The 25,940-nt window shown below is 33.0% G+C and overlaps 2 protein-coding genes across 2 annotated transcripts; both read right to left on the bottom strand.

Annotated features, from left to right (window-relative positions):
• Nucleotides 1–2,639: 2,639 nt before the first annotated feature.
• Nucleotides 2,640–25,814, bottom strand: LOC132749671 (macrophage scavenger receptor types I and II-like; the record flags this gene model as incomplete). Its single annotated transcript, XM_060739530.1, has 4 exons — nucleotides 2,640–3,414; nucleotides 3,934–4,106; nucleotides 23,037–23,172; nucleotides 25,671–25,814. Coding segments are annotated over 3 exons (452 nt in total), but the record flags the coding sequence as incomplete, so codon positions are not given.
• LOC132749678 (uncharacterized) lies at nucleotides 8,760–16,309 on the bottom strand. The gene is made up of 5 exons (XM_060739538.1): nucleotides 16,183–16,309; nucleotides 14,976–15,081; nucleotides 14,562–14,762; nucleotides 9,473–10,325; nucleotides 8,760–9,173 (listed from the first exon to the last, which is right to left on the bottom strand). Exons 1-5 carry the CDS (start codon nucleotides 16,307–16,309, stop codon nucleotides 8,760–8,762), a joined length of 1,701 nt encoding a protein of 566 aa, XP_060595521.1.
• Nucleotides 25,815–25,940: the final 126 nt, after the last annotated feature.

The following is a 25,940-nucleotide window of genomic DNA, read 5'->3' as shown; positions in this document are numbered from 1 at the left end:
CATCTTCTAGTAAAGTGTCTAAAAAGTTTGTTCAAATAAAAGCCCTGGGTCAAAACTGGCCCGGCCCCAGGGTGTCATTGTTTTTAACTATATGTGTATAGTAAAAACTTAAAAAAAATCTTCTTTTAAAAAGCCCAATGAGCTAGAGCTTAGATGTTTAGCATGAAACATCTTCTTATGGGTGTCTACCAAGTTTGTGCAAATAAAAGCCCTTGGGTTTAATTGGCCCTGCAACGTTGGGGGGGGGTTGGGGGTTGGGGGGGGGGGGCTATATACAGGTGAGCGACCTCAGGGCCATCATTGCCCTCTTGTTATTATAATCATTGCTAGACTAAATCAAAAATATTCTGCAAATTTCACCTTTTAACTTTTGTGTACAACTTTGTATTCATTTTGACAAAAATTCAACAATAAAGACAAATATATGGAAAGTATGAAATGTATTTAAATACAAGGTGCCTGAGAGTAATAAAAAAACAATTTGATACAAGTAATTGATTGTGAACATTCAAATTGACAGTTAATTTTTTCCACGCTTTTTTTGCGATGATACTATTCACATTTTTCATTGCGAAATGATCAAACAACGTAAATAGAAGAGGGGACATTATGACTAGTATGTTTTACTTAAAGTAAAATTGGAGTAACAATATTACACCTCTTATAACATAAAATTACAAAGAACAAATCATAATAATCAACTAACTAAATATTAAAGGTAGATATAGCATATATATATTAAGCTAACACACATACAGAATTCATTGACAATAACATAAAATATTAACAAAAATCTAAGCAAATAAAATAAAATTGAAACATTTTTAGACAATGCTAGTATAACCTTATTCAAAAAATTAAGGGAAATAATTAATGTAAGCTACTTCATTAGCAGAAATAGTATTGACATCATAATTAAACATTGCAAACATTTAACTGAAAAGTGTGGAATACGCGTTAGCCGGTAGACACGCGAGTGATGCTATTTCACAATGAATATACAGTAAAACAATCACTATTAATATGGTAATTGACCAACAGTTGCTACTGGTAAATGTTAGGGATAGACAATTAATCTGCCTAAAAATAAAAAAAGACTGCCCAACCCCTTTTTATAAAGTTAAAGTTACAGGTATTTTCCGGCGGATATTCATATACATTTCAATGGCACACGAGAGTAATGGGTTTGATATATTTTTAGTTCCTAAGAGCTTTTTCAGACTTTGATATTTATTATAAAACTTCATATACATAAATCTCGAAGTAGAACTTTTCCCCTGTTTAGAGTAAGTTTATATGTGTTACTTGTGTTGTTTTAAATTTGTCCCTGAAGGAGTTGTTATCATGTGCATATTTTGGCAGATATATTAACAAGATCAGATTAAGCATATTTAAAATAGGGGTATTAGAACTAAATGAATTGTGAAAACTCAAAAAATCTATTAACAATTTATCTTAATTAATGCAAACAGTTATACAGGGCTGTCCGTAGGGTTAATACAACAAATCGTACTTTTATGTATAGCAATATCTCCCTTCTAAGAAGTAGAAAAAAAATTCTGAACAAGATGAAGTTGAAACTCGTGAATTAGTGAAGCTGAAATCTTGAATTCATGAAGTTGAAATCGTAAATTCATGAAGCTGAAACCATGAAGTTGAAATCGGGTTTTCATGAAGTTGAAATCGTGAATTCGTGAAGTTTACATTGTGAATTCATGAAGTTGAAATCGTGAATTCTTGAAGTTGAAATTGGGAATTAATGAAGATGAAATCGGCAATTCATGAAGTTCAATTTCTGAAGTTGAAATCGTGAATTCATGAAGTTGAAATCGTGAATTCTTGAAAGTGAAATCGGGAATTCATGTAGCTGAAATCGTGAATTCCGTATGTTGAAAACGGGAATTCACGAAGTTAAAATTGTGAATTCATGAAGATAAAATCGGGAATTCATGAAGTTGAAATGCCCCTACCGGTCTTTCTTACTATATTCAGTTCTTACCTGTATCAGATGGACTTCATCCAAAATACATCATCTATTATTTCTATACAGAACATTTCTTACGTTCAGTAGAATGTATCAATTAAACATACTACATATATTGAGATTGCAACAAAGTCTGTCTTGTGACTTACAGTGAATTTGTATAAAAAATTGGGCTACTTATGTTTCGAGACATTCTTCTCAAGGTTTGAAGGTTCAAGTCTATATATCCAGGAATTATATATCTTGTCTATTTTACTCAAAAGAACGTAACTTTCATAATCAATTAAAGGGGTAGTCTGACAACATGTCCCCTAATGACCTAATAAGGGTTGTGACATAGCTTAAACGGCTTAAGATCTCACCAAATATGATTGTTCTCGAATCTTTTGTCGAACTAGAAAATATTTGAGCCGCGTCACGACAAAACCAACGTAATGCGTTTGCGACCAGCATGGATCCAGACCAGCCTGCGCATCCGCGCAGTCTGATAAGGATCCATGCTGTTCGCTTACAAACCCTATTACAGTAGAGAATCTGATAACGAACAGCATTGATCCTGATCAGACTGAGCGGATGCGCAGGCTGGTCTGGATCCATGCTGGTCGCAAACGCATTACGTTGGTTATGTCGTGACGCGGCTCATATATCAATTTTAAGTGCATTGTTGTAGAGTGATGCATGGTTTGTGTTGAAACCGATAGGCCTGAGTATCTGAGCGATAAACCGTGCATTATTATGATTATGATTATGCTATAATGCAAGGAAATTGATATCTTCATTGAATTCCATTCTAACATGCTAATTAAAGGAGAATTGATAAAAATGTGTTAAACTGCATTGAGCTATTTTAGGAACTTTGAATATGCAGTATTATTTACAGGAAATGTGACATCTTTTTTAACCTGCTACATTTTCTTATTTTTATGTTAAATGATACAATACTAATCTATAAAATAAGAACCAAAAAATCAATAATGACAAGCAGTGATAAACATAACAAAATTGATTCGGAGAAGACATTCAGAATCACGCGAAACACTTGATTGATTGAACAACATCAAAATATTCATATAGGTAAAACAGTACTAAATATGTAAATAGTAAAGGTCCGAGAAGGTTCATATTGTATGTGTTGTGCTTGTTAACAAATCGTAACAGCTTTTAGCGTCACTGTAACACTTAATATATACATACATTATGAAAGTATTATATGAATTTGAAGAAAACATGCTATGTTTACTACAGCTTTAAATGAAATATCAAATTTTCGTTTTCAATTCTTTTCCATACTTGCTCGGAATGTTCAATTATAATATCAAATCGGAGAAGACAAATGTCTTGATAATGAAAAAGGGTCTCCAAACCTATTGTAAACAACATTTGAATAAAGTGGTCCAGGTACCTTTTTTGTTGTCTCAAAATGAATTCAGCTGAAAAGATAACATATAGCTAGTGTCAAGTAAACAATTTATGCATTATTAAAGTCTAATGAATCTGTATAATGTCAATATGTTGTTTGTCCTCAAATTAACGAATTCTGATTAAATTTTTTGTTCCTCAAAAATATTTTGTTAGACTTTACGGCCTTTTATAAATGGTCGTTTGCGATGTAGCCCGAGCCATCGTACAAACTTACAACCGTTTATACTTGGTAGAAACTCTTCAAAACTAATAACATAAATGCATTCTGTACTGACTATACGAAATATTTAAAATAGCTAAATAAAAAAGAAGCACAGTTGTTTGAAACAAAACTTAACTTCTGTTATAAACATTGTGTGCTCTAATCATTTATGCCACATCCATTCACAACGGAAAAGGAACAATTACCATGTTTCATAATTTATTCAAACTAATGTATCATAATTTGCCATAAAATTACATTTGAATAACTTCGAAATGAATTTTTATGAATTTTATTTTTCAAAATCAATGAAAAGTAATATTACCTTATTTACATAATATACCAACATCTTCACCGTTAGTGCAATCTTCTATTCCCCAACCATTATGCGGACATTGAAACAAGCTTGTTTCAGATCCCGTACATTTGACATTGTCTAAAAGTGTCGGTAATGTTCCACGGCCAAAGTAAGCATTCGTGAATACCTTAGGATTAGTACTAAAATGAAAACATCAAAATATTTTAACATGCTGTATGTTCAATAAGCAGTGTAAGTTGAACAATGTTATAATGATCAAACAGAAAATCAATTGCTTTTGTCATTTAATCGCTAGTCACTGTTAGACAAACACATTTGGAAGGTTGTTTAATTTTTTTTTTTAGATAAATGTATAAAAGTAAAGTCCAGCAGGAGTCTATTTCAACATCGTTCTAATATTACAGGCTATATATAAATCAAATACAATCTTATCCAGCGGAACTCCGAAGAGCGCCGCTATATTTAAGTAACGTAATAGCAAGTTGTTGTTGAAAATGTTGGACTTGTTGTTGCTGTCATTTCTTTGTTTGTTTCATTTTACGCCTTTACAGTATTTCAGTCATATAGGCCGGTAGTTTCCTAACCATCATTCCTGGAGAGTTACACCAGTACTAGACTACCTTCCTCCGCGCTAAACTACCAAAGCATCTCCCGAGGATCGAACCCACGCCAGAGAGGTAACTGGATGAGAAGTCATCAGCTCTAACCCCTCGACCACGGAGGCGGTTGCTGTCAGTTCATTAGCTCTTCAGTTCATTAGCTTTTCAAACCTAGGACGTTTCTCTGCAAGATTTTTTTGAAATTTTACAAAGAAATTAAATTGAAAAAAAAAAAAAATGATTTTTTTGTTATCAAATTGTAAATATCATGTCTCATAATAAACATCATCGTTTCTTCAATACTCTACTCAATTGCATAAAGGCATCTACTTGTCTGTCTGTATGAAGAGAAATTGAAGCGCTTTATTATGTCATTTGTCAATTGTTGACGAATCTATATCAACGTGACGCAAAAAGAGTTATATGTACTTTTAAAAAGTGATCCATTCATCAGTTAGTAGTCTAGGAACAAAAAAAAGAGATTTTAAACTGCAAACTATTTTCAAGCATGTGCTTACATATTTGTTTTGTACTGGTATTTAAGGCATTTATTGTTTAACTGACAATATTTCAAACGTCATTTTAAATTCTGTACGTATAACAAACTTTTACTATATTCTTGACGCAAAAAAAAGAAAAAAGAAAAGAAAAAAATGAAATAACAAAATCACTTTCAGCTGGCTTTATAAAGAAAGAGTGGTTGTTTGGAATTAACAGCAAACAGAACCACTGATAAGCCTAAGCCTATTTCGAAAATGACTTATATACACTCACGCTGAATAAACGCATGTATTTACTGTGTTCGTGAAAATAATACAAGTTCAATTGACTTGCAGTAAATGATATTATAACCCCTCACTTTTTGTGATCTTTACTCCCATTAAGACACTGGGAGTATTTTTATACTGTTTATGCACGTGTACCACGTACGTAAACTTAGAAATTTGTACTGTTACATCAATAAAAGTATCTTTTAACAGAACAGCATATAATCTGGTCACGTGGTTAATTTCCTAAAACAAAAAATAAAATGGCCGCCATTTTTTTCTCCATTCAGCCTTTATTCGGCTGCAAAGCATTCGTGTCATTATGATTTAGAGTTAGACGCATGTAAGTATTAAAAATTATTGCAAAGTAAATAAAAACATTCACATACATATGCTTTACATTTCTGTACCCATTTACTGTTGTTTTTTTAAATTCATTGCAAAACATTGGTTATTTACATTTTGTCCTTATCTCCGTAAACAAATAATTCAATCTATCTATCTTCCTTAGAGTCAAACCCTTGCTCGTGACCTAGACTCGACGCGCGTCAACTGACAAGAATATTAGTAAAGAGCTGAAATATAAGAATATTAAAGTAATGGAAATGAGTATATTGTGAAAAACAGGTTAAAACAGAATAGGTATTTTAGGGAGACGTATGTTCAGTCCGGCTTACAGCCAGACTGAACTCGGGGCCAGACAAGTTTATGTTATCAGGTGGTAACGCATTCCAGTGGACTATTGTTCTTGGGAAAAATGAATTTTTATAGTAATCAGGTTTAGTTTGGACTTGCTGGAATGCATAGAGATGGGATGTTCTACATGATCTTGTAAGAGGGATGATATACTTTGGGAAAGGGATAGCCACCTGGTCAGTCATGCAAGATGTTGTGAAACATGACAAGGCGTTGGTCAATACGCCGAATGTCAAGGCGCCTCCATTGAAGGGAAGTCAACATGTCAGTGACACTTGACATACGGCCGAAGTCATGTTTGGTCCACCTAGCAGCCCTTCTCTGGACGGACTTTATCTGGTCAATGACAGTTCCTGTGTAGGGGGACGAGACCGTGGAGCTGTACTCAAGCTGGGGCCTGACAAGTGTCTTGTATGCGGTTGACTTTAACCTTTCTGATTGAACCTTGATGTGTCGGCGTAGAAAACCAAGTGTTTTATTCGCCTTTATTGTGATGTTGTTTGTGTTTGTTCCATGTTAGATAATTTGATATTGTAATTTCAAGGTATTTTGCAGATGGAACTGTTTCCAATGTGGTGTTATGTAGGAGGTATTGTGTTGGAATGACTGTTATTCGTTTTGTGATTTGGATAACCTGGCATTTTGATGGATTAAATTGCATGTCCCATTTTGTCTCCCATTGTTCAAGTTGGTGTAAGTCATGTTGTAGTAAGCTAGAATGAGAAGCGACAGTCAGAGATAGATAGATGGCCGTGTCATCAGCAAATAGGCGGACTTTAGAGGATTGGACATATTCAGGGAGGTCATTGATGTATATGTTGCAAAGTTGGATTCCAACTACAACAGGTTATGTAATCATTACATAATATTGCATATTATTTAATTTTACCCATGAAATATGGTGCTATATCAGTCAAATATATTTCATATTTTTTAAAAATAAATATGAAATATAAATATGAAAGTGGGCGGAGTCAAAACTAATATTTATTTTAAGGGACTTCTTTCGCCATTTTGTTTGAAAAATCTGATAAATACAAAACAACTTTTTGTTGAATTTTGCTTTGAAAACTATCTAGAATGATAGAAAATGGTCTAACTAAGAAAATAAATCCGAACACCAATATCTTTAATTCAGTTATTAACGCTGTACAGACGTTTAAAAGAGTTGTTTACGTGACGTCACAATGTAGCGCCAAATATCGCGTGCAAAACAAGACGCAATAATATATTACTGCGCGCTGTACAATTGCAGTTGCGTAGCAAGCAATGGGGTTCGTAACCATTTTTCTTTGATAATGAAATTTAATAAAAATGTTATTTTTTCGTTTTTCGTGAAATATGGTATATATTTTCACTCAGCATGATAAAATGCCACATATTTTCACTCGCCGTCCCGGCTCGTGAAAATATTTGGCATTTAATCATGCTTCGTGAAAATAAATTCCATATTTCACTTAAACGAAAAAATATCCTCTTAATATTACTCAAGAAGTAAATCATATATAATTTTCATATATATTTTTCAAAAAATATTAAAGGTTTTAAACTTTAACTTAGATTTATATTTATTTTAAAGTTTAATCATAAGGAACATGCATTGTTTTATAGACATTTCATTCTTATCATTCATTAGTCTAAATGTTGATTATAGTTTGTAGAACTTATTGATACATTCTTTAACAGTAACTTAGCATGGCCTAAGACTCTTTACATACAATATATAGAGAATGATTCTACTTTCACTTATACTGGACTTTAAACTGAGTGAGTTACAAGTCACTGATTTAGCATTTACATGATTTATTTATGTTTGTAAATATGTTTAGTTGATATTAGTTTCTAGCTTTACTGTTTAGAACATTTTTGTAAACGTTTATTACTTTATTATTTTTGTGATCATGGTCAATTGAAACTGTTGCAAAATTTTCCATGAATCATAATCTATTTTTAGGATAGTTATGTAAAGCCTTAATGAGCTCTGATTGGCTAAGATTCATTGACCAATCAGAGCAGTTCTGTATTTTACTGGTTCCACACAAAGTTCTGATTCCCAGTAGTGTGCATAAATACAGGCACTTTACACAATTTTGACATTCTGCTGCTAATGCTTGGAAAAGTAACATCCCTAAAAGCTCTCTAAGGTTAATTGATTAATTATTTAATTTATTTTAGGCACTTTGGCATTTAAATGAACCTTAGAGATTATCTAAATTCACTGCAACATTTTTGATAAATTAGTAAGTTATTTTAAATAGTAATTTCTTTTTACATAAGTAATTAAGATTAATTAATATCTTTTCTTTGTTTTAAGTAGCAGCCATCTTGAATTATTAGATCTTTATTTTTGTTGACATAGATTAAAACAAGGCTTGCTACTATTCAGATTTATTATTTTAATAGCACAGTATCATTAAGGTTATTTTTTATACTTTCAGTTATAACAGTTTAAACAACTTTCAACTGGTTTAAATCTTTTATTCACTAAATTATTTTGATCATCATATTTTTGCTTAATTACAAACAATTTATATTAAAGTACTTTTTGTCAACTTGTTTAGTTTTAAGTAACTTTTAGTTAAATGTAAATAAAAGCTTAGTTCATTTAAAATTTGGTTTATTTGGTTGATTTAAATTTATTCAACATTTGTGTTTTATTTCCCTTTGCATTCAAAGGGTGGTGTCATCCTGGCGATTAGATTTTTCCCTATTCAAGAGTACTCCTGAGCAAACTAAGAACATTAAAAATGATATATTGGGTCAAAGGTAACTAAATTCTTTTTATAGAAAACATAAGGCTTTTAATTTTCAAACACTTTCTATGATACCAATTGTTACACGAATCACATTGTATCCATTCATCATCTTTGTCAATAAAACAGAAGTGACATAAGTCAGTGGTATCTTCAGTGTCTGATGATCCAGCTTGAAGTCCAGATGGCCCAGGCTCAGGTTCGTCAGACATACTGGCCTGGGGCTCCAAGGACGGGCCTGGTTCAGCCACAATTGCATCTGATGAATCCGTCTCTTTTGGAACATTGTGCACAACAGATGTTTTGTTGACATTTTTACATTTATTGGATGATGATTCACCAGCAGTTTGCTTTTGCGTCGTCACCTTAATCTGCTTACGATGAGCCATAGTTTTTTCAACCCTATATGCAGACTTAATGTCTTTCCGAAACTGAGACAATAGCACCATAAGGTATTTTTCAACAAGTTCATGATATATACTGCAAATCTTAGATGAAATCTACATCATTTTTTCCATCACACTAATTATATCTGAATTTTCATCAAACTCTACAATGGGCTGTTCAGAACAACTTGTTACAACAACATTAGCAAACTGTTCATATAAAGGTTGTTCATTTAAAATAAATTCTAAACACTCCTTATATATTTCATACGATTTTCATGAATGAGGAGTTGCAGACACTTTTCAGTGAGACAAACAAAGAATTTAAACAGCCTGTCAGTTACATTTATTAAGCCCCTTGATGCATACTGCTTCCTTTCAATATCAAGTAATGAATCTGGCTCTTCAGTGTGAGCTTTCAAATAATGTTCATCTTCCCTGAGGATGTTAAGAATGTAATTTATCCATTTGGCTTCAATATACATGTCCTGACCTACCTTGCTGGTAGAACATAAATTGCTTGTTTGAATTTTAATAAACTTTTTTCTGAGAGATGCTAAACAATAGCCTGCAACATACCGTACACGAGCTCTGGATGCGTCTGTCACACGCCTTTTTGTAATAAAACTGCTGCTAATTTTCAACAAATCAACCTTTTGCTTTAAATAGAACAACCTAACAGCTTCTATTAAGTTGTAGCAAACTATCATGTGATTATCTGTGAAATCCTCTCCATGAAATAACATAAAACAACTCATTCTATACTCTGCACTTGTACTGAACTCATGTACCAAGCGGTAGAAACTGACAATATTCTTTTCCGGAATTCCATTCGAGATAGACTTGTTGCCTGTTAACTTTGTGATGTAACTAGCCAATTTCAGAAACAGTTTTTTGACAAATGTAATAAGTCTATGACTGTCAACTTCATGAATAATTCTATTTATACAAACATGTGTATCAGTTACTTCTTTTTTGTAAAGCATTGACTGCATAACACTGTCAATATCAAATCCTTCTGGAATCTCAAATTCAACAGATTCAGCTTCATCAGATATAATTGTGGCTATAACTGTATTAAATTCTTCATCAAAGTCGTCATCACCATTTTCACAGTCAATATCTTCTATATCAGCACTTTGTGCAGAACTGTCATCAACTTGTTCAAAACTGAGTGGTGCAGCATCTTCAGATTTACTGTAACAAGTGGAAATAAAAATAATTTGCCTTCATTTATGCTGTGTTGCAAATGTTTCAATACTCATGCATAATACCCGGTACTGTATAACTGTATAACCCTTAATAATATCATAATAACATATGCATGCAATTATCATTCAGACAATAAGTCAAACCTGTCTATAAAGACTACCCTTAGGAAGGCAAAAATGTGGTTTTGTTGTCTGGTCATGTTGGTCTTTATTCCGAGGTTTAAATACATATTAAAAATCAAAATGAGAAACAAAACATGTTATTTTAATAAGCAGTTGGTCTCTATTTGGAGGTGGGCTTTAACACAGGTTTGATTGAATATGTACCTTATAATCTCATTTATGTACCTAATAATTGATCAAATGACCTTTTTCAATACCATATAAATAAATAATACTTAAAAATCAAAGTTTATAAAAGTTTAAAAGCAAACAGGTCAAGCCTTTTTGATCTTGAAGCATCCCAGAGTGTTTAATTGATTAGATTACAAGGTACAAATTTGTATTTTATATAAGTGCATTAAAAACACTGAAATAGCTATGTTAAAGTCTGTCTATCTTTCTTTACAGGTTAAATTCACGATTACGCTATGAGAAGGACAGTGAAGTTGAAGTCAACTTTCTGTATGAAAGTTTTAAATTTGAGCTGACAGAGTCTGGCAGCACCCAGCCTCTACCTGGATTAAGAGTGTTTTTGGAAAATCTGAACACAGTATATCCGGAAACAAAACGTGTAAGAAAACGTGGAAATGGAAAGTGGCTGACATTGTACAGGGGTATAGCTATAGAACCGTTACAGCCCATTAACAAAACTTCACAGTTTAAGGATATCATCAGCTTTCTGCCACAGACATTTACTGTTAACTGTGTAACTGATAATGTAATAGAATGCTCTACAAATAGCACTTGTTTATCAAATGGAAATGCTGTTACAAAGAAGGTAAAATTTTATAACAATGGAACTTGGGACCTGGCAGTTTTTGTAAAAAGTGTAAATCTTAGTACTGTGCAAGTAAAAAGCACATTCACATTTGATGAATTCAGTGTAAGTAACATCTGTTCTATTGTGGTAAAGTTAAATATTTGTGAAGGTATTGTTTTCAGTAAACCGGTCATAATGAGTAGGTTTCACACACTTGAACAATTCCAGAAAAACAACACAGCAGCCCCTGTTAAGACAATACGCTCTATTTCCTGCAACGGAATTGCACCCTTTGCAGCACAGAGTAATACATGTAAAACATGCCGAACCATGACATTCTCATCCCCTGATAAAGAAAATATAAATCCATCTGCTAATGACAAAGATGATGACAACTTAGTCCGCATCAAACATCTTCTGAAACACGCAAACCCTGAACTGGTCAATTTGTTTGTAGAACAATCAAAAAATGTTGCTTGTGATCCTCGAGGGAGAAGATGGTCAAAATCATTTATTGGTACATGCCTCCAACTTTACAACAGAAGCCCTCATAGTTATGAAATATTACTTTCTTCAAAAATTTTAGTACTTCCATCAGCTTCAACTTTAATAATGTATAAAAATAGACTTAAACAGGAACCTGGATTTGATCAGTCAATGTTTGAGTGGATGTTACAGGAGGCTAAAAGAAGAAATCTACCAGATGAAGGGATGACTGGAGGTCTCATTTTTGATGAGATGTCTATCCAAAGTGACCTACAGATCAGTAAAAATGGTGATGTTGTAGAGTTAGTAGGCTTCACAGATCTCGGTAAAGAAGGGGACATGTGCAACACACTTCGCACAGGGACTGGTGGCAGACAATTGGGCACGCATGTTCTGCAGCTGTTGTTCTTGGGTATCACAGGCTTCAGATTTCCATTCGCACATTTTATTACGGACAATGTACAAGCATCAGAATTATATGGTCTATTTTGGAAAGCTGTTCAACATTTGTATACATATGGTTTTAAAGTTTTATACACATGCATGGATGGTGCAGTGTGTAATCGTTCATTTATGCATCTTTGTGTTGGTGAAAATTCATACTTGAATTATAAATTTTTGTCACCTAATCCAACTTCATCACAGGATGTTATTTTCACAATGGGTGTTTCTCATGTTTTAAAAAAAATCCGTAATATTATTATGAAAAGTGGTCTAACTTTACCAGATGGTAATAATATTCAGTGACAGGTCTTCATGGACTGGTACAAATGGGAACAACAGAACAGTCTGCAGTTACATAGAAAACTGACAAATGAACATATATTTCCAGATACACAGCAAAAAATGAGAAACCACCTAGCAGAAGAAGTATTAAATAATGCAATGATGAATTTAATGAAACAATATCAGAATTCTCTTGGTGAAAAGGGTCAAATTCTTAATGGTGCTGTGCATCTCCTGGAAAATACATCACATATTGTTTCAATTTTCCTTGACATGAGACCAATAACAACTTTAAATGATACTAGGTTGAGTACACTGCACACAGTTAGTGAATGGTCTTTAGAATGGGAGAGATATGGGCATCAAAAGAAATCAAAGACTAAAAAATCAAATCTCAAAATGCTTATGTCACTAGAATGCCATGAAGACATTCAAGCTTGCATTCAGGGATTCATTCTATTGTGCAAATTTGTATTAAAAATGTCAACAACAATTCATGTTCCACCAGGATTAATAAACTCAGATGTGATTGAAAATGTGTTCCAAACAGCATCCTTGTGGGCCAAAATGTCATTTCCAGGAAATCAAATGCCGGAAAGCCTGATCCAAGCGCCGTGCCTTTCACAGTGGGCATGAAACCCCTAGTCAGGAAACGAAAACCAGCTAGCAATAACAAGTGTTCTGACATCAAAGTTATCAGACTATAATTCGAAAAAGGGGCATAATTATGCAAAAAAAACAACAAATTAGAGTTATGGGACTTATGCCAATCATGTTAGATAATCACAGAGAAGAAGTGTGTGAAGTTTCAAACCATTCACTTCAGTAATTATGGAGATACCAGCTTACACGCAAAAACTTAACCAAGAATTTCTAAGTGGAAAAAGGGGCATAATCATGCAACAAAGGAAATCAGAGTTATGGGACTTGTGTCAATCATGTTAGATAATCATAGAGTTCAAGTGTGTGAAGTTTCAGTCATCCCTTCAGTAGTTATGGAGATACCAGCTTACATGCAAAAACTTAACCAAGAATTTCTAAGTGGAAAAAGGGGCATAATCATGCAACAAAGGAAATCAGAGTTATGGGACTTGTGTCAATCATGTTAGATAATCATAGAGTTCAAGTGTGTGAAGTTTCAGTCATCCCTTCAGTAGTTATTGAGATACCAGCTTACATACAAAAACTTAACCAAGAATTTCTAAGTGGAAAAAGGGGCATTATCATGCAAAAAAGCAAACCAGAGTTATGGGACTTGTGCCAATCATGTTTGATAATCATTTGAGAACAAGTGTGTGAAATTTCAATCAAATCCCTTCAGTAATTATAGAGAATACTTGCTTACACGCAAAAACTTAACGACAGGGGCGCCAACGGTGACAAATGGCCGGATGACTGCATTAGCTCAATTATTCTGCGAATAGTCAAGCTAAAAAGGTAAATATATTTCATATTTAATTGTAATAATAGGTATGGCTTAGTAAAATCAAACCTGACTGCAGTTGCAACAATACCAATATATTAAGGCAGGTGACTTCTGAAGTTCTGAATATATTACAGATTAGATTATTTATTTATTTATTTATTTATTTATTTAATTTATTTATTTATTTATTTGTCTATTAATCTTTTTTTCATTAAATCATTTCATTTATTAAATTATTGAATTGTAATTAAATCATTTTATTTACTTCTTATTAAATTATTCCAAAAAAATATTTATTCAGAAAAAAACATTTTTATTAAGTCATTTATATTTATTTATTATTTCATTATTTCATTTATTTATTTAATTATTATTAAATGATTTTATTCATTTATTTATTATCAAATTATTCAGTAACAAAAAATATCATTTAGAATAGAGAATATTCAAGTTTATTGATAAATACAGGATTTATTTTCATTGAGTGGTATGAAAAAAAATTGTTGAGTGGCAGAAGCCATGAGTGAAATATGATATTTTTCAACTAATAAAATCAACTGTTGTCATCCTATTTACAGTAAAAAAAACCTGGTGATAGTTCATCAATTTAAGATGAAGTAGAATAAATATTTTCATCATGAATTTTATAAAAGCATAAATACCTGTGTGAGTTTCTGCAACATGTTAAGTCAGGGAAAGCTGGTTGTGATGCCTCATTTACAAAATCTTTAACAGTCTGAGGTGGAGGTATGATGTATCTAGGGTGATAGTTGATGACCCTTAGACCTGCAGATGTAGTTACACGTGACATTGCTACACCAAGATGACCAGGCCTGAATATATCTCTGCAGTCAACTTCTGCTCTGAAATATATATATATATAGTAACAAGTGTATGAAGTCACAAAAATACCAAAAATAATGATAAAAACTCTTGTTAAGTGCTTATAAAACAAATTGTATCACATATAGTTCTACATTACAAACAGAATTAGAAATTCCATATAATTGTAGTTATTTGAACAAAGATTGGCTGTATATGGTCAGCTATGACTTGCTTTCTCTTTCTATACTAACCGGTTTAGTGTCATTCCTTGTGCTTTATGTATGGTACGTCCAAATGCAGGTTTTAGTGGATACTGCTCTCTTACAGCTATATCAGTATTAAGCCTTTGACTGTAAACTGAAACATAGATATATCTAAAATGTAGTCAATCATATCTGAGCAAAATTTTATGTCATTTTTAAGTTAATCATATATTCTTTGGATATTTATTTAATTAACAAAAATGTCAATTACACAGATTTATACCTCTATTGGAAATGCATGATTAATAAAAGTTTTTTATCATCTTGCTTTAGTACAGAAGTAAAAAGTGGCTTATTCATGTTAATTTCAATATAACTTATCATTTAGCATTTGCAGTTTAACTAACAGAAACAAAAGGGAAGTAATTTCCGCCTAAGCTTTATATTTCTTGACTTGCTGCATCAAGATACAAAGCATTGTGAGAGTCCTTATTATTTATTATGATTATATAACATTATCGTATAAATTTTCAAAATTTGATGTAAGGTTAAAGGAACAAAACTATTTCCTTACGGTTAAATATCATACTTTTCAGAAGGGAGACAAACTAACATATTATTATGTCAATAGAAATTTACCTGTAAATTTTAAATTTTTTGGGGGTCCTTTTTGTCATGTTTTGGGTTTTTTGGGGAAAAAGGAAAAAGTTGGGGCAGAACAAACATCAGGGGAAAATCCCTTTAATTTACGTGGGGGACCGTTACAATTTGTCTGATAAATTTTTTCCAAAAAAAAAAACTGGCCCAAAAAAACTTTAGCCATAATTTAAAAGAGGAGCCGAAATTGAAGAATCTTTTTTGCCAAATCCCTTGGGCTTTTAGATTTAAATTCATTAAAACATTTCCAGGGGAAAATTCTAAAACACTTTCTGTTATAAATCCTCTTTAAATTTTTTGGGGAAATATTTTTACGTCCCTTGAAAATTCTTGAAAGTTAAGGTGCCCATTCAATTAGGAAAAAAGTTTTCAAAATTTAAAAAGGGTTTAACCATAATTTTTTCATACTTAAATTTAAATTTCTGTAAAAGGAAATGCTCCTTTACTTTGGGCTTACTATCTCAGTTAAAAATGACTCTATGGGGGAAATGTCTTCTTAAAATCATCAGGCTCAGAACAATACTTTCCTTCATCACCATACGATGGACTGGCAACAGGTGTAACTGGAGGAAATCACCACAAAAAATTATCTGTATACCTCCAAAATCACGACTTGGGTCTTTAATTTTACAAACATTATTTACACTGTCAAAAACTTGTTGACTTATCATTGAGCATTCATCAACAATTATAGTGTCAACATTGTATATGTTTTTGAGTAACATGCTTATGTTTTGGGTTGTTTTTTATAACATCTGTGATACGATCAGGGCCATAACGACCATCGGATATCCCAGTAAACTGATGAATAGTACAAGCGTTGACCCTTTATAATAACACTGCACGCAATTCCAATTGTTGAACATGTGATCTGTACATTTTTACCGATCTTCTTCAAGCTTTTGGCAATTTCAATGATAACAAATGATTTGCCGGTTCCTGATGAACCTAATAGTAGAAGATTATGGCCTTCTATCACAATGTCAACGGCTTTTTCTGTCCAATATTCATCTTAAACAGTGTTAAACTGTTAACATTTATTTAATACGACATGTGATGAAATCAGCTGTTGTTTACATCCGGTGTTTTGGTGTCTCGTTTCAGCTGTACAAGTCTTGGTTTACGGAACCAGCGCTACAGCCAATGAAACGACGTCTTACAAATTTGTCACGTGACAAGCGAATGGAAGTTCTCAGAGAAAAGTTAGAAAGTGAAAGAAAATAAACGTTTTATGGACGTATGTCGAATAAGGTAATTATACATGCATGTTTTGCAAAATAGTATTTTTTATTGAATTCAAGCCATTGCTTCCTGTGTTCATTGTTGTAAATGTTTTTTTACGGGATAAATCACGTTGTTTACAATGTTGCGACTTCTCGGTGGACTAAGCAAGAAAGTCGTTTTCGGCTAGATTTGTGTTCGGCAGGTTACTATATGCATGGTAAAAGGGACAAGTTGCTATTATTTATTGAAAGTACCATAAGTATGCTACATGTACACGTAAAAAATATAGAATTTGCTTGAAAAATGGAAAAGTAATTCGCTTCTCATTGAGCTTGGGGCGAAAATTGCGTTTTTTGGAGTTGGAACCCTTGTCTATATATAAGGATTGTCACCTGTTTTTTGGGTCTGGACCTAGTTTTGGTCACAAATAACCCCAATATAGAGTCCAGGCACCGTTACAACCCCCTTTGATATAAACAACCCAACAGGCGAAATAAACAAAAAGGTTATCGCCGTTTTACTACATTAAAAAATCTTTCTACAAAATCAAATTGGCTCCCCAGCTTTGCCGTATGCAAATGCGCCGCGCTTTGAAGAGGTGAACCAGTCGGCTATGGTCGGAACCACTAATATGTTGGTTCACATCAATTTTGACCCCATGACATTTATTTGAAAAACCTTAGTAGACAACTCCTCGTTGATGTTTCATGCTAAATATCTAAGCTGTAGCTCTTAGGATTCTTTAAAAGATTAATTTGTGTTTTTACTATATACATATCAGGAAAATCAATGACACCCTGAGGCGGGGCCAATTTTGACCCAGGGATTATATTTGAACAAACATAGTAGACACTTACTAGAAGATGTTTCATGCTAAATATCTAAGATGTTCTGTAGCTCTTTGGCTTTTTAGAAGAAGACTCGTTTACTATACACTATAAGAAAAATCAATGATACCCTGGAGAGGGGCCAATTGTGACCCCAACAAACTTGGTAGAGACCCACTTATCGATGTTTCATGCTCAATATCTAAGCTCTAGCTCTTTGGGTGTTTTAAAAGAAGACTTCTTGAGTTTTTTTCAGTTGCTATGGCAATAACAGCTCTGCAAGTATTTCAATTCTTTGAACAATTTTCAAAGGTGAACTGCCAAGGAACATTCATGTAAAGCTTGGATGAATTTGGCTTACAGAGATTTTGTTTAAAGAAAAAGTTTATGGACGATATACGGACAGACGACGGTCGGACGACGGACGAAAAGCAATCACAAAAACTCACCATGTCACTTTGTAACAGGTGAGCTAAAAATTGAGCAGTCATCTATTTTTGTAATAGATTTCTGCGAAGGCGACGGTCATTTAAAAATACTTTTCATACTTTTAATTGTTAACTATCCTTAATAATGGACCTGCGCGGATAATTGGTTAAAAATTTACATGGAATACGGGTTTCATCGACAAATATCACACATATATCGTCGAAGCACCGTGCTCAACTTTTATTTGTTTTATTATTGATTAAAATTATTTTGTACATAGAAAGCATCGTTTGGTTGTTTAACAGCCCGTTTACAAATAACAGAATAATGTCATATTCCTTAAAAACAGTTCACTTAATTGGTATTCCTCGATATTTCCGTTTTAAATACTACCCATAATTATTTTTTTGTATAACGTAAATCTAATTACTCTGAATTTGACATGATCCAGTAGTTTAAAAATCCACTAGTTCAAAAAGTTTGTCCCTTTAATCTAAAACTGCTCATCATGACTGTCATGGCATGGAATTGATGTTTTTCGCATACGACCACTCCGCATTGTCACAATTGTTGCGTAATGAAACTACTCTAAAGCATTAAATCACTGCAATATCATCACAGCTGCAAAAAGACATCATGCATGCTTCTATTTAAAGAAGCAAACTTATAAAAGTTTGTGATTAAAACATTCAACTTTCATTTTCGTTTATGTCTTGTTTGCGCATGCGATATATTGATGATAGTATGACAGTCGAAGTTGTATTATTGTACGGATCGCTTCACCGGATTTCTTACATACACGGCGCAATTGATTCGACTTTGCCCCGGCTCCTCAACTGCACTGGCATCTGCGCATGAGCACCGGCTAGGACACAGTGATGCATATGCGCGCTATCGGCCCGGAATGCACTTAAACACAGTATGTGGAGTCATCTTCTGGCTTTTCTTACGAACAATTATACTTTTGAATTATTCTCAGAAAATTACCTTAGTAATAAATAAATATCTAAAACTGGGGTTAATTGCAGTTAAAACATTAATGTTATTTTAAATAGTTTAAATATTCAAATAAATTTTCAGCTTTTTGGACAGTGATCAAATTAAAATATTTAATTTTTATATAACTCGTATGAGTTTTAATTGCGTTGTCTGATATATAGACAGTTTAGTTACTCAAAATACATTGATACACCTTTTAACTCTATTCTAATAAATTATTTCAACTGTCATTGATTGTGTAATCATTTATATTTAACCCAGTGACATTGTTTTAGCCATTTATTAATTATCAATGAGTTGTTAAGTAATCTATGAACTATACAAAGACAAGATAACGCGTCTTCGTTTGACCTTTATCAGTCTTCTATACAGATCAACACTGAGAACAGCATAAAATATGAGCTGTAACTTGAGAAGTTCTGCTAACGTATCTATAAATAGTATACCTCATTTGTTGCATACGCCCTTCTATATTTTATATAACGTCATTCGGTCCATAAACCGCATACCGACCGGGGCGGTCCTTAATTCTTATATGGACTTGATGACGTCATATTAAGCATTGAAGGGCGTTTGCAAATGAGGTATAATATTTTATTTTGTTGTTAATGATTCTTTTTACTGAATTTATTGTTTTGTTTCACATAAATTTTATTACATATTGATCAAAAGTCATGATTTGTCTTTAAATTGATTATAAATTTTATTTATACAGTTTGTGAAAATCTTAAAGATCGGGGTTTTTTTTACTTTTAAATTGATTAACAAAAATTGAATAACAAAAGGAGAGCATGATTTTTTTGCTGTATCGCTTGAAAATAATAATAAAAAATCCGACTATGTTTTGGGATACTGATCAAATAAATTATTTTTTAAAGCAAATTTTATCGTAAAAATGACAACAACAAAAGAGATGAAAGGATTTTGATTCGTTATAATATAACAAATAAAACATGGCCTTTCGTTAAATGAAAGAGAGATTTTCCCTGCCCATTTCGATAGACCGTCGAGTCACGGCCGACGCGAAAAAACAAATTCAAACTTAAGAAAAAGTAATGGATAAGGATGTTATGTTATCAGAAAATGATTTTAAAGATTTGTCCTATAAAATGAAATATCATCATTCTCCATTATCTTTTTTTTGGTATGTTAACAAAGAAGCCAACTGTTGATATAGTCCAAGGGACAGGGCGCCACGGTGACAAACGTGCCGCACGAAAACAAGCAGTTTGGCGCGTTTCGCAGCAACAAGATGACAAGACGAAAAGGCGATAACGATATTTGTTGTGTTGTCGCTAGCGACAACGCATCACGCAAAAACACATATTATGTATTATCAGCTCAGCTTGCTTTTAAACATGATAAATTATGAGTCATTTCTTTGGTAACCTTTTAAGACAATGATAACATCAATCTCATGAAATTATCTTTACGTTTTCGGCAGACACTTGCATATCAATACGTTTTAGTATTGAAGACAGATACCACTGGTTTACAGAAAATATATACATGTATATACGATATACACATAGAAACGAGTCGTTTGTGTTAAAATAGAGAAAAACAGACTCCCTAAAGAACAAGATTGAAAATGGTGCAGGCTCAGTTTGGTTGAACCTGGTAATAGACGGTAGGTTAAAAAAGAAGTCACCGTCCACGCTCCATAGCACCAAATTAAGCAGAATTTTTAAGATATAAGTTGAGAGTGAATTGTTTGTATATGTGTCCCTGCCAGAAAAGGACCGTGTTTTTTACGATTTCATTGTTAAAGTCTATGTTTAGTAGTCTATTTTAGTTCATGCGACTTACTCGTACTTCAGAACGGAACAACTTTTATAAAAAAAGTTATGCAGTTCTTGTGAAGTTGCCATCATATGGTTCAGAAGTAAATAATGAGAACTATCGGACAACATAAAATCACTTAAGCCCACTAAATATATTTATAGTAAAAAATTAAAAATCTCTTGTCTGAAGGCACACGGCTTAGAGCTTTGATATTTGGTATACAATATCATCTATAGAGCCTCGTCCAAAGTCGTTTAAATTTTACCCCTAGTGTCAAAATTGCCCTGCCCAAGGGACGATAGGTTTCCCTTATATGTATATTGTAAAAAATTGAAAAATCGTTTTTCTCTGAATTGACAAAGGCTAGAGGTTAGATATATGGCATAAGGCATTGAGTAGTGAACTTCTACGGAGTTTGTTCAAATTATAGCCATAGGGTCAAAATTGGTCCCAACTTTGGGGTCATTGATTTTCACTTTGTACATATAGCAAAAACGTAAAGATCTTCTTGTCTGAAGGTACAAGGCTAAGAGCTTTGATATTTGGTATATAATATCATGTATAGGTTCTACCAAAGTTGTTCAAATTTTTCCCCTTGTGTTAAAATTGGCCCTGTCCGGGGGCATTGATTTTTATTATGTACACATACACTGCACAGTAGTAAAAACAAAAACTAAAACAAATACAGATCTGTTTCAAAATGGTTTGAATTAAATCCTTGGGTCAAAATTTTGACCTGCCCCCCCCCCCCCCCCAAGAGGACAGTGGCCTACTATCTTGTCCTTTAATGTATATTAATGAAATTTGGACCATTCCTCTTTCACTTGGTAATTCAAAAAATATATTGGGTGTTTTTTAGTGTTGTGTTTTTCACCCAAGCTGCATGATTAATGTAATTTTGTAGAGGGTAATTAGGCAATGCTTGATGAAAACATCTCAGCTATGAGTTTTTTTGTATTTAAATAAGATGATTTGAATTTATTTTTCTATATACGTGTATTTTCACCAATTTTAATTTCTAGGGAAATTATTTTCATTACTTTATAGAGGTAATGTTACATGTAAAAATGTTTGCTATGGGCACTGTAGTTTCGGAAGAAAAGAATTTTCAGACATGTTTACTATTAACGTCTATTGAATATAAGTGAACCTTAAGGCGGGCCAATCTTTAACATAGCGGCGAGATTTAAGTACGGTTTATAAGAGACTAAAATGTTATGCTACATGTAACATTTTTTTTTTAAATTTCCGAGTTTTGTATTTTTTCTATACAAATATATGGAAACTTCGTCAGTCCCAGGGTGATACCTTTTTGACCCATGGGAAAGATTTATTTAATATTTTATTCCATAGATGTTTACTTAGCAATGCTTCATACCAAATATGTAAACACTGGGCATGAGATTTTTTTCACAAGAACAATTAACTGCTTCACTATATAGGTCTCTATTAACTAAGTGGTCACTGAATTGGACAATTTATGATCACAAGGGAATGAATTGTGAAACTTCTGTGGAGGCCTACGGCTAGATATAGCAAGCTATATATCAAAGATCTTAGGCATCGTAGAGTTTAAACCATATGCATATAACTGTAAATATTTATATAATGTTTAAAGACCATTTTTTTAGGTTAAGACAAAATCCATTTTGTTCTATAAAAGGAGAAAAGGTTTTAAGAACAACGATCGATGCACACACTTCCATCAAAAAAAGCTCGACTTTGAACACTTTGTGTTTAGGTGATTCAAATTTCGCCCAGATCTGATGTAAATATTTCAATACATAGTTTGCTGATCATGTGTGTCTTGAAGGTTTTCAGAGGTACGTGGAAAACTTTATGAATACGCATTGCGTGCATAATTATCTTATGGTTGGTTCATGTCCATCAGAAAAAAACTAAACATTATTATAACGGACTTGCTAAAAAGGAATGAAATCGATTCCAGAACATCATTGAAGAATTACATGTATATGATAAAATAAAATTTACATTTTATATCTTCGTGTCATTGATTAGCACAATTATTTTTGCCAGTTTTTGCATTTTATTCAGGTTCCTGATTTGTTTGATACATATATATAGTGGTAATCAATTTATTTCAAAGATAAAAAGATTAATAATACATCAACTATATAACATGTATGACTACATATACAGGAATAAGTTTATATCGTTTGATACTTACTGTGGATAATTAAGCATCTTACAAACAACCTTTGCTGCATGCGCATCAAAATAATCATCGCATACTGTTCCCCAAGTTCCATCATGCCATACTTCCAGTCTCCCTTCATATTGATTTGACCCTCCAACCAATCGAACTTAAAGAATACAATCAATATTTAGAACATTTATAATAATTATATATGTCATAAAATTTAACGACAAATGACATTTACGAACAATTGCAATGGTGATTAAATTGGTTTGGTCACTGTGTCCTTTAATATTATGGACAAATAAGAAGTGAAAATAGTAAAGATCATATGCCTTACTGTGCACATTTTCTAAATATCAAATTCATGCTTTTAAATTAACCTATGACGGTATGACAAAAGACTTTCACAAATGATCAGATATATACGATGGCACAAAAGCGACGTGTGCGTTTTTATTTATCTCGTGGCCACAAGTTACTAAGTCGTGGCCACGAGATAGCTAATTCGTGGCCACGAGATACTATGTCGTGGCCACGAGTTACTAAGTCGTGGCCACGAGATAGCTAACTCGTGGCCGCACAAAGGTGACATGTTTAATTTTTATCTATCTCGTGGCCACGAGATACTATGTCGTGGCCACGAGTTACTAAGTCGTGGCCACGAGATACTATGTCGTGGCCACGAGTTACTAAGTCGTGGTCACGAGATAGCTAATTCGTGGCCACGATATACTTTAGCTATGTCGTGGCCACGAGTTACTAAATCGTGGTCACGAGATAGCTAACTCGTGGCCACGATATACTTTAGCTAAGTCGTGGCCGCGAGATAGCTAAGTCGTGGCCACGAGATACTATGTCGTGGCCACGAGTTACTAAATCGTGACCACGAGATAGCTAAGTCGTGGCCACGAGATAAATAACCGATCAGATTACACCATTTATGTGAATTTTCCTAATTAACTAGACATGTGCTATAGTACAAGGATGCCCCTACTTTACCAGTCTGTAAATTTACCTTATAGGCTATCTACTTCCACGGGCAATTTACTAATAAAATAAACCAGGGCATTCAAAGTGAATGTCTTTAGTATTTTCAAAGATTAATGTTGCATGTAAAAGTAAGTTGTTAAGTTTAAAAAATTCATAATATATATAGTGTATTCTGATTGGTTAATTATCTCGTGGCCACAACTTAGCTATCTCGTGGCCACAACTTAGTAAATCGTGGCCACGACATAGTATCTCGTGGCCACGACTTAGTAACTCGTGGCCACGGCATAGTATCTCGTGGCCACGAGATAAATAAAAAACACACATGTCACATTTGTGCCACTGTAGATATAAGATATTTTTGAACGGATTCTTTGCAAATCATAAATTCTAAATCCTTTGCAGAGTCAAAACAAAAAAAATCATATTTTTAAGTGTTTGGGGGTACTTGTTCTAACGCCACTTGACTTTCAGGATGATAATCTTAAAACATATATGGTTTAATTTTAATTTACGACATGTTTGAAATTATCATACATATGAATTGATCGTGTTAAGAGTTGTAGAAAAATAACAAGAATAATAACTTTGATATGTCCTAATGTAACAGGAAAGCGTTTGGATGTGATTGTCAAAAGATACTGAGGACCTGACATTATTCTAAGCAAAGGAAATCACAGTCGATAACCACTCTACTTAAACGTTCATCAAAAGTATTAAAGGCTTTAGGTATGGTCTGATTTGTATATTTTTTATCATTTACGAGTATGGTAATATTATCAAAATATACATCAATTTGATGCAAGACCAGGCAAATGAAAATGGTTAAACAATTCATGATTTGTGTTTAGTAATCTAAATTATCTAAATGACCTTGCATTTGTGTTCCATTGGCAAAGTTAATTTATCATGATGCGATATTATGGCCTACTTTTGTCAGATGGGAAGTCAGGTGTTTGCCATTTTCTTATTAAAATTCCGTTAATTTTACAGTAACAAGTAGGTATTTGTGAGGTTTTATTTTTCCGGGCAACAGTCGTGTCGCTACACTATAACTCCTTTCTCATGAATAAATGAATAAACTGTTGTCCAAGAGCGAAATATAAAGAATGCGTTTTATTAATAATTCGCCTTTAGCAGTACTTTTACATACTTGATTAGACATGGACATTGATCAGGCATGCGAAGTATACGGACAAATTGGTATAATACATATGAATATTTTTATCAAAAATATATAAAATATCTAAGTTCACATATGTTATAATGTAGTTAAGAAGTTTCGCCCTACTCTGACCAGAAAGTACCCAATATCAACATTACCATATAAAAGAACTGTAAAGATTGACTAACGGTATGACCATCCTGATGTCTTAACTCCGCATTGAAGAGTAACTTAATAGGCTATAATTACTGTCAACTGCATTGAAACGTAATGTTCTGAAGTGTCAACTTCTTTTCTTTCTTTTTTTCTTTTAACATTATGTATGTATATCTCATATCTCTTTTAGAAAGAAAAAGTGAAAATTCGGACACTTTCAACGGAATATATTACTTAATAACCTCAAAAGTATGAGTTATCGTATATATTCGCCGTTTCCGTACATCATGTATATATTGCTTTATATATAACAGACATATTACAAAGATTTTCATTAGTAGAAATATTACCGTCGCAATATTCAATAATGCATATTTTGAAATCCTTAGAGTTGCCTATGCAACCAAATGGTGATGCACACGTCCTTACTCGTTCTCTTAGTCCAGCACCACACAGTTCAGAACATTCTCCCCAGGAAGACCACTGTCCCCATTCTGAAAGAACACAAAATGCCATCATATTGACGTGACATAGGTGATAAATCGAATCTTTTTATCTGATAGTTTGTTACAAACCCGGTTGAAATTCTAAAATAATTTTGGGTTTAATCCATTAAAAGC

Source organism: Ruditapes philippinarum, unplaced genomic scaffold, assembly GCF_026571515.1.
Source record: "Ruditapes philippinarum isolate M1 unplaced genomic scaffold, ASM2657151v2 ctg5029_1_1_1_1, whole genome shotgun sequence".
In the NCBI taxonomy this organism is placed as follows: Eukaryota; Metazoa; Mollusca; class Bivalvia; order Venerida; family Veneridae; genus Ruditapes; species Ruditapes philippinarum.
Note: the sequence above shows the minus strand (reverse complement) of the source record. Positions and strands in the feature narration are given on the sequence as shown.

Bases quoted from the DNA above. Each gene is read 5' to 3' on its own strand.
- LOC132749678 (XM_060739538.1), bottom strand. From the start codon at position 16,309: ATGTTACTCAAAAACATATACAATGTTGACACTATAATTGTTGATGAA. The intron at 10,326-14,561 runs GTATTTATGCTT...CACTTGTTACAG, and splicing joins TGTTGCAGAAACTCACACAG to TAAATCTGAAGATGCTGCAC. The intron at 9,174-9,472 runs GTAACTGACAGG...CTATTGTCTCAG, and splicing joins CATCAAGGGGCTTAATAAAT to TTTCGGAAAGACATTAAGTC.